The sequence below is a fragment of the Strigops habroptila genome, chromosome 6, assembly GCF_004027225.2.
Source record: "Strigops habroptila isolate Jane chromosome 6, bStrHab1.2.pri, whole genome shotgun sequence".
Taxonomy (NCBI): Eukaryota; Metazoa; Chordata; class Aves; order Psittaciformes; family Psittacidae; genus Strigops; species Strigops habroptila.
Genome location: NC_044282.2, coordinates 32,498,312 through 32,514,629, shown reverse-complemented (window position 1 = coordinate 32,514,629; position 16,318 = coordinate 32,498,312). Strand labels below are relative to the sequence as shown.

Below are 16,318 nucleotides of genomic sequence, written 5' to 3'. Positions count from 1 at the left end.
GAATACAAACTTTGGGAAATTGTTTTAAAGGAAGCCTCAGTACAAAACACTGAATTAAACTCATTTGCATTAATTTTTTTTGATACTTTTTTTTTAAATGAGGAAGATGTTCTGTTTAAATCCTGCCATCTTAGAAATAAAATGGAGGACGCCTTGGTGATGTTTTGGAGAACAAATTTCCAAAAGCCATGTGTGATCTCCTTTTTCTCTTAATATTACTTTATACAAAGTGATCAACTATGTATGTATATAATGTCACAGTAAACTCAAAATACTGTATTCTATTTGTTTAACAACTTAGCATTTGCATTGCCTTATCATCATGTAATGTTTGGTAAATTTATTTCTATTTTGAAAAATTTCTTCTCACAATCTTATTCAGTCAAAACTCACACTTTTAGTAACTGGTTATTTGTTAATAAGGCCAAAAAACTTCAGTTCTTTCACTTTGTCACCTTACAAGATTGATTGTGCCAAATGACTATTAGAAAGGAAAGAGGCTGTTCATCTCAAGAATAAACTGATGTTCCCTGTGTATCTCCAATAGCTGTAACTAACCTGTCCTCTGATTGAAAAACTATGCTTTTTTTTCATATTTCTAACTTAGCTTCCTGTATAAGGCTTTTTGTTTGAGATGTTATATGACTTAACTACTTAAATTCTGGAAAATATTTATCAAACCAGCCACTTAATTTTGTGGCTTAAACATAGAGCTGAAAGAATATTCACTTTGCTCTACTCCCTTTCTAGTTAAGGCTTTATGCAGCCTTTGAAATAGAGATGCTGTCTTTATTTTTTCTTTTTTTAAACACTTTTACAACTATTGATGCTATTGAAGCAAATGGATCCATGAGCTGAAGCAATAATTGAAACTGGTTGATAGGTATTTCTGTCTGACTTCTAGAGGTGGGCCAGGTTGTGAAGGGGAAGAGTTTCATTCAGAGTACTTCTACACAGCCTCTTCAGAGTTTATAGATAGGACTGAACTTAATGGATTAGTTGATGCATTTCATGAAAAGTGGTTACCCAGATAGAAAAGACAAACTTGAAGGCATTCTGTCCTTGTAAATCCATGCCACTTACCAGACACTGGCTAAAAATAACCAGCTGATGCTTTGAAGGCTTGTCTTCCCACTGTTCCTGCAATACACCTTGAATCACACTGTTACCAAGCCGGGCTCTGGAACAATGTGTTTGGTTGCTTGAATTGTCTGCCTGCAGTGCAACTTTAGGCTGTTGACTTTGTTTTAGTGGTTCTAAATAAAATCAGCCTCTCTTGTTTCATCCTCCCCCTCCCCCCCCCCCGCTTTTTTTTTAATGTGGCAGTTTTAATTTCTTTTGTTGACTATCAAAACACAGGCTTACTAAGCCTGCTGTAAGAGACTTCTAAAGACTAGAGCTATGTTTGAGCTACACCCTTTTATTGCTTTTGTTTATATAAAACGGTATTTTGCCATGTACTTAGACTTTGACATCTGAAAAACACATAAAGGCTGTGCTTACATGGTTTTCCTAATCTTTGGGTATGGAGGCAAAACAGGGAAGCCTCTTCTACTGTAAAGAAAAAGAAATCAAGCTTAATGTAGGGAAGAGATGTGACACAAGAACGTGCTTCATGCTATTTGTTCTGCTTAATCAGAAACTAATTCTGTGGATCAAATGATTGCTAAATAATCCCATATCTTTAGTCTCAAAAGACAAAAGTTGCAAGGACCTTGAAGAACATCTTATTTGAGAATAAAGATTCTCATACTATGGTTCTTGCACTGTTTCCTTAGCTTTCAACATCGTTATACAAGATCTTCTAATCTTTTGAAGATTTGTTCTTTAATTCACAAATCTTGATTCGGTGGACATGATTAACATTGCAGTTAAGCTTTTTGTGTGGTGGGCTCTGTGTGTTGTTGGCTTTTCCCCCTCTCTCTGCTCCCCCTCCCTCTTTTTTTTTTCTCCTCTGAGAGCCCGTGAGTCAAAAATGCTTGGAGGTGGTGAATGTGATTCTACCTTTTGGGGGGAGAACTAAGCAGCTTCCAATGATGTTAGTAAGAGATGGTCTTTGAAACAGCAGGTTTAAACTGAAAATGGATGATAGTAAATGTATTGGTTTTAAACATTTTAGGATCACCTTGACTTAATCCCTGTCTGTAGTATGTTATATTTTGAGGAGAGACATTCAAAAGAATCACTACAGTTCTACCTTTTTCCTTTGTTCTTCCCTGGGTAGCCACTGGAGGAGGAACTGTTTGTGTCACTTGGCTCTTCTTGTATTGGATGACACAAAATACAGTTGCTGCTTATTAGTTTTCCTTCTTTTCTCTATATCCGATATGTAAGAGTGCTTGTCTTCTGTTTGTGATCTTTATCTGTATCTCAGCTTGGAGAAATCACAGATTTTTCTGGAAAATATTCATTGTTAACGTGGTTGAAATCTTGAGTAGAACACCACTTGTGCACTTTGAATTGCGTGGGGGATTAGTGTAGAGAGAGCAAGCACTGCACGGGTATGCTTGTACTGATGCAAGCGGTGAGGCTTTCTGGTAAGTCTTCTGCCAAAAGTGACAGTTTTCAGGAGCTGGCTAGCAACCTTCAGGACGAGACTAGCTAGATATTCTTGCAGTTAATTCTCTATTCCACAAGATGGAGCCAGTTATTTGACAAAGTCTCTCAGCCAGCAGCAGAATTTGGAGAAACAGAAGAGAATTAAAGTAACTTCACTGTGCATTATGGTCAAAGGACAGACAGGGTGCAGTTGAGTGAAAGGAAGAATTGTAGTCTATAAGAAGCCTTTGAAGATGTTGGCCTAAGATAAGTTTGCTGCAGACCATTGAGATGCAAAGCGGTTAGTGGTGTTACATGCAATACTTGCCTGCCCGCCTTCCTTGTAGAATTGCTAATTGGTAACTGCAAGAATGTAGAGTGAAAACTAACTTTGTTTTTATATGCCTCTGTAATACACACCTTATTTAAACTTAGTCTTTGGCAAGTTGTCTTCATTTAAAACTTTGTCTCTGACTTTTTAGTCTCATGGCAAACTGGTCTTATGCACATAGTGTAAAGGGTTCAGAGTAGCCTTGACATGTAAAGCAGTCACCCTTATCTTTGACAGCACATATAAAATTGAAAGGCTGTGTGCTTGCTCTTTTTACCCCAATTCTGCTTAGTAGGAGTTGCAGCAGAAGTGTTTCAGTGTTAACCTGGAGTTTCAGTAAGCTGAAGAGATAGTAGTGGACTGATGGAGGGAAGGAAACTCTGAATATTGTGGTAAGGGAGGCAACCATCATCATTCTCCTGCCTTGTAGTCATATCTGCAGTAAGCTCACACTTGTTCCTTTGTGGACATTAGCCATGTCTGTCATATCCCAGAACTTTTGTTTCCTTTTGTGTGTTTTTAGTTCATTCTGGTACCCACTGCCTGTTTGTTTTTAAACTTGTTTGTGTGACAGGTAGTCCTACTCCTGCCCAGTTTTGTCAGGTAGGGTATAAGCTTTCTTACTAATTGCTTACTGCAGGTAGAATCTGAGTAGAGGATAGTGTTGACTGGGATGTTTAAAGCAGTTAAAAAAAAATTTATCCAAACTAATCAAAGAGCTAAAACAACGTTTCACACTGTATTGACTACTTGGTTTCATATACAGTTACAGAGGTTTATGAGGCTTCCATGTTTTTTGTAAGGCAGATAAAAGTACTTTTTCCTTAACATTTTAAATGAGCAGTATCATGTAAGCCTCGTTTTGTACCTGACACAGTATTATGCGTCAGCTGATGCAAAATGAAACTTGACCAGTTTGGAATAAAACTTAAGCCTTGGACTTCTAAAAACAAATGTGCTTTGTCTTGTCTTTTCTTTGGAAATGCACCAGCTTTGGTGTTACCATTCCTGTCATTATTCTTGACTAAAGATCCGTATCAGCTGTACCCACAGAATGTTGGTTGTATTGGCTATAATTACATTAGCAGCATGTGTCAGCAGTGCTGTGAATGTTGATTGCAGCTTCCTCGGTCAGCTTTATAATATAATAGAGTAGAACATATGGTCCTAAGTGGCTGAGTTACTGGAATAGTGAAGAAAGGGATATATAGGAGTATATTCACACATATTCAGCATGTGCAAGGTACTAGTCCAGTTTAAATAATACAGAGGGGAAATAATCTCATAAAATCTCATAAAAATTGGTATCCTGAAGATGAGAAGGTATGGAAAAATTTTTGAAATATGTTGGGAGAAAAGCTTTCACCGCCTGAAGAATACATAAAACCAATGACTTTTCCCCCAAATTCACACTTTAAAGTGCATTTTAGAATAAAAGAATGTCCTGTGAAGATGGATAACTTTTTCAGCTATTTAAAAAATGGCTTGAAATCGACTTATATGGAGACTTGTGTATAAAATTATGTAAATTACTTTCAAACTCCTTATTGCTTAAGATTTAAACAGCTGAAGCCAGTGTTTGAAATGTTCTCAGTTTTTTAGTAGCTGTAGATATTTCTGCAAGTCGTGAGGGTGTTGGTTCTGTACAACAACTATACTGGGCAGGGAAGTCTGCTGCAACTGGAAAAAACTCTCTTCGGTTGTTTGTTAAATTCACATGTTATTTAGCAATTCTAAAAACTTAAAGACATACCAGGAAATGTAGTCTTGTGGCTATATATGTCCTTCATTCTTAGAGTCTAGATGGTCTCTAATAAAGGACTCCTTAAATACTCTAAATATGTCACAAATTAGTGCTGTTTCTCTGCATCTAATAGAATTCTAGTTTCTGTTTGAAACTTGATATACAATTCCTGAACACAGACTAATGTAGTAGCTGGTGTGGGTTCTGTCAAGCAGCTGAACACTCACTCCACTTCTTATGTGCTCCCCCTCTCCTGTGGAATGGTGAAAAAGTAGAAGGAAGGAGGAAAGACTTATGGCTCGAGATCATGACAGCTTAAGGAAAGTAAAAGCTGCGCACTCAAGTGAAGCAAAAGGAGAATTTCAATCAGTACTTCCCATCAGCAGTCAGATGTCCAATTACATCCTGGAAAGCAGGGTCTCGGCATGTGTAATGGTCGTTTGGGAAGGCAAATGCCATAATCACAGATGTCCTCCTGCCTCCTACCTCCTCCTCCTTTCCCCCAGATTTTGTTCCTGAGCACCATGTCAAATGGTTTGGAATGTCCCTATGGTCAGTTGGGATCTGCTGTCCCTGACTGACGCCTCTTGCCCACCCCCTGCCTACTGGGTGGGGGTGGGAAGGAAAGCCTTGCTGCTGCGCAGGCATGGTCCAGCTGCAGCCAAAGCATTAGTGTTATCGACACTGTTTTAGTCACAAATTCAAAGCACAGCTCCATATGGGCTCCTAGGAAGCATGTTACCTCCATCCCAGCCAGGACCAGTACAGCAGGAAATGTTGCTTGGTATTCCCCATTTAACATGTAATAGCCAAGACTCTAAATTAATTTGTGTGAAGCCATATGACAGCTTAAATCTGTCTTTCTGTTTAGCTCTTACAGGAAGTTTGCACTTGTGCTCTGTTTAAATTTCATATCAAAACTTAATTGCTGCTTTTTATGAAGCTAACTGAATTACGGTTGCCAGTAAGGCTAAAAATGCACAATAAGCCTTGAGGGTCTGTCATGGTTTAACCCAGGACAGGGTCTTTATTTGGGATTAGTTATTTTAAGGATTACTTAAATTGTTAATGTCAGGCCGTCCTAAGGAAGGTTGTCAAGTCTTCACCAAAATGACCCAATGCATTCAAAATCTTGTCTTGGTAATTTCCCCGGAAAATAGCACATGCCTTCGCAGCTGACCTTACCTCACTGCCTATTAAAAGCTGAAAAGGAAATCTAAGTCTAATCAGTAGACAAATACAGAACATAAAGAAAAGTTTAGGTTGAGGGAAAATAAAAGAGATTCTCATCTTGAAAGCAGTAATCTGTTTAGGATTGCTGAAGTTTTTTAGTTGGTTCAGCCAGGCAGTATTTCAGGGACTTCACAGTATCTTAGCATATAGTCTAATGTAAACTGTAATTTTCAGTCTTATGGCTTTTTTCCTTAAGGATGAAAGATGCTGAAAATGTTTTTAAGCAGTTATCTATTTCTTAAATGACTGAAAAAATTAAACTTGAAATATATTTTTATATCCAAGGGGTGCACTGATTGTGGTGCAGCAAGCTGCTGATGTGCAGCTCAGCTCTCCTAGTAAAAACCTTGTATTCAAATGGCTTTCAAAAGAATAAAATTACAATTGTATTAAAACTGATGTCAAACAGTATTTCATGTTAATATTGGCTGATTGGAGTTGCATTGTATAATGCAGTTCTTGATAGGTAAGATGGCATCACTACTGACATGGAAAGATGTTCTAAATAGTATAAAATAGCTGTCATCAGGATTCTGGGTGTTCAGTCTTCTTTTCTGAAGCCAAATGTCAACTGGCTAGCAGAATACAGACAAACTAGTCTACTTCTGTAAATTTTGCTGAAGAAAACTAAATCTGTCTTTAAGGACATGAGGAGAAGAAACCTGTGAGTATTTCTATTAAGTGAAATATACTTCATGAAATGAATAAGGATCCTGACTTCATACAGAATTGAGATAACCGTAAATTGTTTATTGAATCAGTCTGAATTACTGTTAAACATTTTTCACTCGGAAAGGTTTACAGACTAAGCTTTAGTTGACTGTTTGGTTAAGTCAAGCCCAGCTGGTTTGATGCTGGCACAAAAATCATTATTTTGTAACTTCCTTTGCATGCTGCTTAACTGTGGATGTAATTGATTTGTAGTAATTAAAACATTTTTCATTTGAAGTGTTTAATTCTGCATATTGTCATTAGTATGAAATAAACTCAGAGATTACACGTGAACATTCTTGTCTGGCCTCAGGTTTGTCATTTCACTGCTAAATTTGCTACTTTATTGCTTAAATATATTTGATTTCCCTAATTTATTTCAGAAACAAGTACAAATTAATGAAATCTGAGCTTCTGGGAAAATACAAAATTGTTCTATTCCAGGAGAAAACTAGCTAATCCATGAGTTGTGTTATGATCTTTCTTTTTATTAACAAATTTTGAAGTTAAAATATTAAACTAAAAAGTTAATGATCTCCCTGTTCGTTTATTAAGATAGACTTCAGTCATGTCAAACCCTCATTCCGGTTTTGTCTCTACATTAATGTAGAACTTGCCAATCTGGGATATCATAGTTGAGGAAGAACCTGAAGAATAGGAAACTCATGTGATATGTAGTTGTACCACCTCTGTTGTGGTGAAAAGCTTTTAGTGTTAGAGCTCTTTACCCTATAGGATAAAAATACAGACATCGTATAGATATTACAGATGAACACCTCTTGTCCTTATAGTAACCTGATCAAAACTGCTTTCTCTCTTTAGAAGGCAGATCCCTGGGTTATAGTTCTGGGGAAAAACTGGATAAGCTGTTGAGCACACAAGACCTTGCCTTAGCTTTTTGTTTCTAAAATGTCATGGCTACATGAAGCACTTGCATAGGTTGAGGTACTTTGCTGGTGTACTACTGTAGCTGAAACTTGATTAAGATGTAGAGGCAAATGGCCTGCAAAACTCTATCCTGGAGCACTGAAGCATAAAGTAGTTTAAATTGTAAGTGGGATCTTCCTGTAATACAGATCTACAGTGTCTGTAAGGACAGGGTGAGTATTGTGTGTCTGTATTTTACAGGGAAAAATAAAAAGGCAGGTCAACAGGTTGCTAGTTGTTGAACTATAAAAGACACACATCGCAGACAGCTTGATTGTTCTTACTTGACAAATAGCAGTTTTGACATAGGAGTGCCATGTGGGAAATTGTGTTAGTTTCAGTGAGCAACTGTTAGATCTCTTGACCCCTGAAATCTAATTTTATGATGGTAGCACTTACTCTAAAAACTGCCGGTTATCTTAATCATTTGTTCTTGAAGGTCAAGCAGTGGACACTAGACACTAGAGGAGGGCTTCTTGCAACAAGTCTGTGGAGTTGTGAATGTGCCTCAGGATTTTTGAATACTAATTCAAAAGAATGAAGTCTAGCTGAAAGAAATTATCCCACTTCCTTGTTTTGGCTATTGCTGAACAGTGGTTGCACACTGAGGGCTTTTTTATGTTCTGCCCCCCACAGATGAGTACGCTGGGCAAGAACCTGGGAGGAGACATAGCTGGGACAGCTGCTGACTCTTATTGACCATTCTATACCATATGATGATGTGCTTAGTAACAAATGCTCAAGGAAAGGAGAAAAAAGAAAGGACATTCTTGGCTATGGTCTCCCAAAGCAAGTGTTACCTGTGCTGAGGCCCGGCTTTCTAGAAGGAGGCTGGGCACCTGTCTGCTGATGGAAAGTAGTAAAGAAATCCTTCCCTTTTTTTTTTTTTTTTTCCTTTTCTTTTCTTTTTTTCCATTTTTTCCCCCCTCCTTGTGTGCAGTATTTGCTTCCATCATTAAAACTGTTGCTGTCTTAGTCTGCAAGTCTTCTCACCTTCTTTCTCTTTTCTTCCTGTCCTGCAGGAGGGGAGAGTGAGTGAGCAGCTCTGTGGGTTTGGCAATACAGTCTTAAGCTAAAGATCAGGAGAGCTAGGCATGAAATTCTTTTCTATGCCTCAGGAAAGTGTTTGAATGATATATTGGAATGCAAATTGCTGCATTTGCATGAGTGGTCTATGTGTGCATCAGTTGTACAAAGGCAGAAAATACTTGCTTGAAATGTTGTCCAGCCTCTCAATGCATTTTCTTGTTTTTGATTGTTAATTATTTAATCTCTGAACTCCTTAGAGCTCAAAACTAGATGGACATTAAAGCAGTGCCTTTAATAGTGGTGGTGTACAGAGCTGGAATAAAATGATACACGTGTTTAGTTTGAGATTGTATAGTAAGTTCAAGTCAAACATCCCAAGTGTCACTGGGAGTTCAGGGAGCATACTGTAGGTCTGTCTCAGCATGCCAACACAGCTGAGAAACAGTGGTAAGGTTCTGTGAGAAAACTCTGTTGGGCTGTGAATGGCAACTCATACTATAGTTTAGGAATCAACTGGACGTATTCAGTTTTCCACCGTTCTTAGTCAGAGTATTTTCATCAGTTGGTTTTGCAAATCATTCCCTAACAGCTTGCATGCTACTGTTGTAAAGTCTGTGCTGTATGAGGTGTTAAAGGATTTGTTGTATTAATGTAAGACTGCCCTGCATTTAATTTCAAGTTAATTAAAGATGCATGTCTTGGGAAGCTTTTAATTGGAGAAAAAGGGGCAACTTCTACTGATTTCTGCTGATGTTTGCATCTGATTCATAGCTCTAAGCATTATTCAAGATGTTAGCAAAATCCTGTTGCTACTAGTAAGACAACTTTCTAAATTTTGTTTTTGTTTCAGGTTTTTTTTTGGGGGGTGGGGGAGGTGGGTTGTAATCTGAGTAACTCAAATGTTATGTGACATCACTTAGAAGCAGAAAGCCATAAATAAAATTGCTGACAGTGGAGATTGTTAGAAGTAATAGACATCCTAGAGAAACATCTGTGAGACTTTATTCAGATGTATTTATTCCTGTTGTCAGTATAGAATTATGTCACATAAAATCTTCACAGGATATGTGATTTTGAAAATAACTAATTTATTTCCCCATTCCCTTTAGGTCCAAGATGGGCGTCTTGGAACACCGGTGTTTTTATTTGCATCAGGTGTGCTGGAATACATCGAAATCTTGGGGTCCATATATCAAGGGTCAAGTCTGTCAACTTGGACCAATGGACACCAGAGCAAATACAGGTAAAATATCTTAAAATGCATTTTCAATTTGGATGGCATGCCAGGACTCCTTTGGAAAGGATTTGAGTTTATCATGATGTCCCAGCTTAAATATTTTACAAAGTAGTTCTTAATGTGTTATATTTCTACTGTAATGAGTTTAAGTTCTGAAAACTCACTTCAGAAACTGGTTGAGTTATCTCTTCTGGATCAGATGCTTCTTTGTTTTATCTGTAGAAAGTGTGTCGTAAGCCTTTTCCTTTTCAGGAGGGGACAATCAGGTAGCATTCACACATCTCTCTGATTCTTGAATTACATTCTTTTTGGTGTTTCAAGTACTGACTTTTCCAGGTATGTTGCAGTCTGAACCATCTTTCTGCTGCAAGACAATTTTTCTTACTCCTGTTCCTCCTGGTCTGAAGAGCATCCTGAGAGATGAAAGCTTATCTTTTACTGGATGGGTTAGTTTACGCTGTTAAACAGCATCTGTGTCGTTAGCTTTTGTCCAGCAAGTCTTGGCAGGCAGCCCTCCCGTGCGATGGGAGCATCTCCCAGGACGTTTGGCATCAGAGAGGTCTCCAAGTTAAAAACTTGCAGTGTTATTTAAGCACACCAATAGCATTCTGGCTATTTCAGGATTTAAAGTATTACTGGACCTGAACTAACCGTTTCCTCTCACTTTTCCTTAGTGCATGCAGGAAATGGGAAATACTAAAGCAAGATTACTCTATGAAGCTAATCTACCAGAGAACTTCCGAAGACCTCAAACAGATCAGTATCCTTTTTGTTTTAGCTTTCACATTGAAATGACTTTTAATGCGATTTAGGTGTTATAAGGAACTGCTACATTTGGTAACTCACCTTATTTATTTCATTGATATTGTTACATAAAAAATGACAGGGGAAGTTGGGAACAGTTCAGAAAAGGTTTAAATTACTTCAGTTATAGCAAATCTACTTTGTAATGAGATTTGGCAAGCCCCATTTATTTTTACTTTCAGAAGAGGTGACTTCATAAATTCCCTGTATGTAGGAAGTTAGAGTGATACTGGAGAGCTCTGGAATATTCTTTCTTTGTCTTGAGTAACTGCCAGCTGAAGTTAGAAGCATTTGAACAGGAAATAATGAGCTGAATGGTAAAATAAAATAAGCCATTGGATCTTACTCAAGTGAAGTATGGATTTCTTCATCTAGATGAAGTATTCTGTAATTTTTTGAAGTATATACAATTCTGTGAACTCTGTGAGCACAGATGAGAGTATCTAAATAAACCAAACCTCCCTAAGAGCCACCACTTGTGTTGGTATGTGGTTGTCACCATGTAACTGGAAGGGGAAGGTTGGATGAATAATTGTCAACCACTAATAAACAGCTTTCCTCGAAAAATACCTTTTTGAAATGTATTGAGTCATTAGAATAATGTATAATGGCATTAATTTAGATTTGTATTCACTTCTGATTTAGTGAAAGTTACTCAGCAGGTAGGATTTGCTTCATCAGATCTTCATGGAACTCCCTAATAAGATCCTAAACAGCTAACTGTTAAGTGAGCTGAATCTATCCCCAGTTCTCTTAGCCTGATGATGATACAGGCTATGGAAGCTGATAAATGCACTTAGTCATAACTGGATCTGAATTTCCTCTTTGAATATCCCAAACTGATTTTGATTCTCCCGTTTGTTAGATGCTATGTGTGATATTCTATGCGCAGAAGATTTTATTTTTTTTTTATGAGTTAAGTTCCTCATTATAAAATGCACTTGAGCAAAACAGATATGTATTTTCATATTCCAGTAGCTTTAAAATTAAACATACATATGCATAAGAAAAAAGTAACTGGAACCAGATATCACTAGTGTTCCAGCTCTAATACTCTAGAACTTTATTTCAGCTATAAGACTGAGATACTTTGACTAAAACTTACTCAGAAGTGGGTCTTGAAGATGTATGTTTTGTTCTTGCTGTCGCTAACTTGAATTCACTGGTGCTATTGCAGGAGAAGCAATAATGCTTTGCTCTATGCTTTTCTTGTCAGATCAGACCACAAGTCTCATGTTTAGACTCTCAAGATAATTCTTTTGTTGATACTATATACCTTAAAATAAATATCCTTTTGAAGAGTTGACAGTTTCTAAGTGGTGGACTTGGTCAACTGAATATGTTTCATTGTGTGTATTTTCTTTATTAAAAATACAAGGCCAGGAGAGAGGATGCCAATATTTTCTGTTCGATTTCTCAGCTTCCCCATAACTTTGTCAGCTATTTACCTACTTGGCGTTTGTGATAAGCTGGTTTTTTGCCTTTCCTCTGTGCCCTTTGTATCACTACAAAATCAGCATTGTGTCTCATCAGTATTCTGGTTATGAATATTCTCAATATTCTGAATAATCTTTTGGATGTATTATGGAAACTCTGCATGTAATGACCACTTTTGTATATGTTCTGCTATACTGCTATTTAACTGTAGCACTATAATATTCTTATTTCTATTTTTTAGGTAGTAGAATGGAGGCACAGGAGAAACATGTATGTGGGATCTGCCCAAAATCTCCCACTAAAGGTCCCCCATCGGTTCTGTTGCTTAGTCACAAGACTGACCTTTCTGGGCATTGTTTTTTTATGATTCCATTGTACTTGGCAGGGATGCTCTGGTATGGAAGCTAATTTTGAGAATCATTTTGATGGTTTTTTTTGTACAGCAGCTTTAGCTTCCTGTTTGAAAGTGTTTTTTTCCCAAGAGTAGAGTGAATCAATTTTTGTCTCTTCATTTTACTCACTTGTTAAAACAGTTGTGGCAACTGTTAATATTGCTTTAAATTCTTTTGTTAACAAGAGCACAGTAGGTTACTGATGTAAACAAACAGACATGGTCCAAAAATTCACACATATTGAAGTTCCAAAATACTCAACTTATTACCCCAGTTTAATAGCATCCCAAGAAATTAAACTCTATGAAATTTAAATGCTTATGATTCTCTGTGAAATAATTTTCAAATTAAAACTTCCTAAGGACTGAAATATCAGGTGCATTCTGGGAAACTGCTAAAAATAGGGAAATATTTATGCAAAAGAACTAAAATATCTAACACCAAAATCTGGGCAACCAGAACTTAGAACACGTAACATAAATGTGCCATCTGAAAATGTTAATTTCAGCAGATAACTAAGGCTTTATAGAAAGGATAGATTGTTCTAAGGTATTTTATAACGATGAAGTTTTGAATCTTTCCTGTTTACTTCTAAATTAGTTATAAATTAATACAGCTATCCAGTTACAAAAGCATGGGAAAAAATTAAATTGCCTTTCTCTCTCTCCTTCCCCCACTGAGATTATATAATGCAGTAATTTGTGCTACAAGTTGAAAAGGCGCTTTCTGGGGGAATCCTGTTTAGTCTTAGCTAAATTTGAAAGATTGTGGGAGTAGCATATTACACAACTTCCGTTCATCTGTAATTTAATAATATGCATGGATTTTTCTGGGGCGAAGTGACAGTCCTTTGGTACGTGTAAACAACTGCAATATTAGTGCGAAGATAGTTGTACATTCAAAGTGCTCCACATGCCCTTTAGAATGTAGATATATTTGGAAAGAGATAGAAAATAATGGTTTTGGGTTTTGCAATTTTTAGGAAGCATTGTTTTCAGGTGACACTTATGTACAATTTGCAACTCAATATGGTTGTTGACAGTACAGACTGAAGGAACAGAGTGCTCTGAGCTCAGTGTTAATCTTGAGATATACTATGGAGCTAAGGTATCTTTCCGTCGATTGAGGGAGAATTGCTATGGAGAGGCAGTGAATCGGCTTCCACAGTTGCAATTTTGATTTTTAAATGAATAATCAGATTGCCCAACAAATCAGTTAAAATTTATTCACAGATACCAGAGAATCAGTTTTACTAAAGTTAAAGTACCCACACTGCTTTGGATGAGCTGCTTTATGAAACTGAGTGAATAATTGAGGAAAACTACTATTTGTCCTTCTTGTGTTTGAGCTGTCATATCTGGTCTTCTGTATCAATCTGCTTGCTGCCATTTCCACCTTTGCTTCAATATATTTTTATCACTATGTTTTAGGGTTTTTTTCCCTTCCACAGAGATGCTTGTTGTAGTAGGAGACTCTTGTGGAGGATTTCGTGATCTCGGAGAACTGTTTATGACCAGCTTTTCATACATGATATAACTTATGCAAATCAGAGAACAGGTTTACATACATTTCACTGTTTACATGAAGACAAAGTGTTTTTTCCCAAGTTATGATAGTAAACTATACTTTGATTACTATATATGAGTACCTTTGTTCAAGTATTTGCAGTACTACAGCCCTGTAGCTTATAAACACTAAGTGAAAATGTCCTAACTGTGGAACACTGAGTTAATTCTAGTATATCTTTCTCATATTGCTTCATTAAGAGATTAAACTGATTTATTCTCTGTAGTAAAAGGAAGCTTTTTTTTGGATGCTGCAATAGCAATTATTGTGTAGAGCTATTTGCTCTGTTGTTTTAAAACTACAAAATGAGATGGAGCAAGAATCTGGTGCAATTCTTTAATTTGACTAACCCATCAGCTTTGTAGGTTAATGTTGCTCTTTATCGGGATGCGTATTTTCCTTAAACTAGCTACTTCCAGAGCTGTGGAATTTTTCATCAGGGATAAGTATGAAAAGAAGAAATATTATGATAAAAATGCAGTTAATGCCTTCAATGTAAGTAAACAGTTTCACCAAGAATTCCATCACTTCTGTTTTTTGAAAGCTACAGAAGAGAAATGTAGAAAACATTACATATGTTAAAATGTCTTCACAGTCAAAACCTTTTTGATTCAGTGCTAAATGTTTTCTTTTGTGTCTCTTGAGAGGTATTCCTAGCTTCTGTAAGTTCAACATATTATCTATTACATCTGTAACAGCAAATTGTTATGATCCAACAAATAGCTTGCTTCTGCCTCTTTATATTGTGTTTTTCTCTTTTGGTGATGAGTAGTTCTTCAATGGCATACTTTGAGTCCTTTCTGAGTATCTTTTTCATGTTACAGGGATAAGATAGGATTACTGTTTCTGGTGACTTTGTCTTCCCTCATTCTCTCTAATACCTTGATGAGAAATCCTATGGTGTTTTGGGTTCCTCTTCTGAGGATCTTGGTGCTCTGCTGAATTCCAGACTGTTGCATGCAGTGAAGTGCACTGAAATAGCAAACACGGGCAATATGGCAAACCAGGTGTTTAATCATGTAGCTGTCTGTTCACTACAGTAAGTTGGCGTGTGCTCTGCTGGCAAAGCAGTTTTGAGAATGTCCACCTTTACTGAAATTGTTCCTTGTATCCTTGTTTGTTTTTCTGGACATAGCTGTTTCTGGGCCATACAGTCTAGTTTTATCATAAATAAGTGCAACTATATAAATAAAAATATATAAACACACACTCCTCTATACCTACATTATTTAATTATGGCCTAACATGTAACTTACCACTGCATCTTACTAGTCAGTGAACTTCGACAGGGAAACCAGTGCAAGGGTGGGTGTAAAGAGTGAGATTTATGCTGCCTTTCCCACCTGAGAAAATGGATCTTTGAATGATAGTTTCATTCCAGGAGGAAAAAAATCACCTGGAAGCTAGAGAAGTATTTCATTAAGCATTGTTGAAGTAGAAGGAAAATTGCTTCACTTGTAAAATACAATGTAAAATACAATTGTGGTTCATTTGCACTGTCAGTTACCCTTCTTTACTTCTATTCTAAAGTAATAAATAGGAAGAGTTGCTTAAAATGACACTTCTTTAGGAAGTTCAAACGAGTCCCAAGATCCTTCTAAGCTGAAAACCTAGGTGCCTAATCTAGTAGTCCACTAATGCCTTAATATCTTTGAGGGAGTAACTGGATTTTGCTTTATTGTATTGCAGACCAATATGAATTGCTTACCTGTCATAGCAGCAAGGATAGAATCCAGACAAGCTGAAGAGACATACTGCTGACTAGGGAACACCGTTTCGTTTCTTCCTACTTTTCATGCACTGACTAATGTAAATGGCTTAATCTCTCCAAGATAGAAACATGAATCCAATTATGAAATAATTTGGCAATAGGTGACTCATGCATATTGACATTCATCAGCATTTCTTCAAGGCCACCAGACATGGTTTGAAGTAGGCAATCTGAAATCAGTTATGGCAAAATCCTAAAAGTACATGATATTAAATCAGTTGAACTAGTGTAGTGCCTGAAGTCCTAGTCTGCTGCTTGTATTGGCTCTGGCCTGAGCCCAGCTCACATGTGTGTGAAGTGCTGCAACTGGTATTCAGTGATCATCATTCACCTGGGACTGACAGGGAAGAGGAAGAAAAGGTGAAGCTGGGCCTCCATTCTGCACATCTGTTATGCTGCTTTTCTGCTCTTGGGTACTCTTGGCAGGGAGGAGGGAAAGTTACTTACTCTGTGCTTGGATTTGGTTTATGGTGGTTGGGTTTTTTTTTTGTTTTTTCTTTTTGTTTGTTTGTTTGTTTGTTTGTTTTTGTGGTTTTGTTTTGTTTGGTACAGTTAGGCCTAATTCTTGACCACAGTCATAGGCTTTAGCCTTGAGAAA

The 16,318-nt window shown here is 37.1% G+C and overlaps 1 protein-coding gene across 1 annotated transcript in view; it reads left to right on the top strand.

Moving 5' to 3' along the window:
- Positions 1-16,318, top strand: part of SMAP1 (small ArfGAP 1) — an 85,435-nt gene that overhangs the window by 17,448 nt on the left and 51,669 nt on the right. The window contains exons 2-4 of the mRNA XM_030490442.1: positions 9,623-9,756; positions 10,425-10,510; positions 14,369-14,444. Of these exons, the coding sequence (XP_030346302.1) occupies positions 9,623-9,756; positions 10,425-10,510; positions 14,369-14,444 (296 nt within the window). The remainder of the gene's footprint in view (positions 1-9,622; positions 9,757-10,424; positions 10,511-14,368; positions 14,445-16,318) is intronic.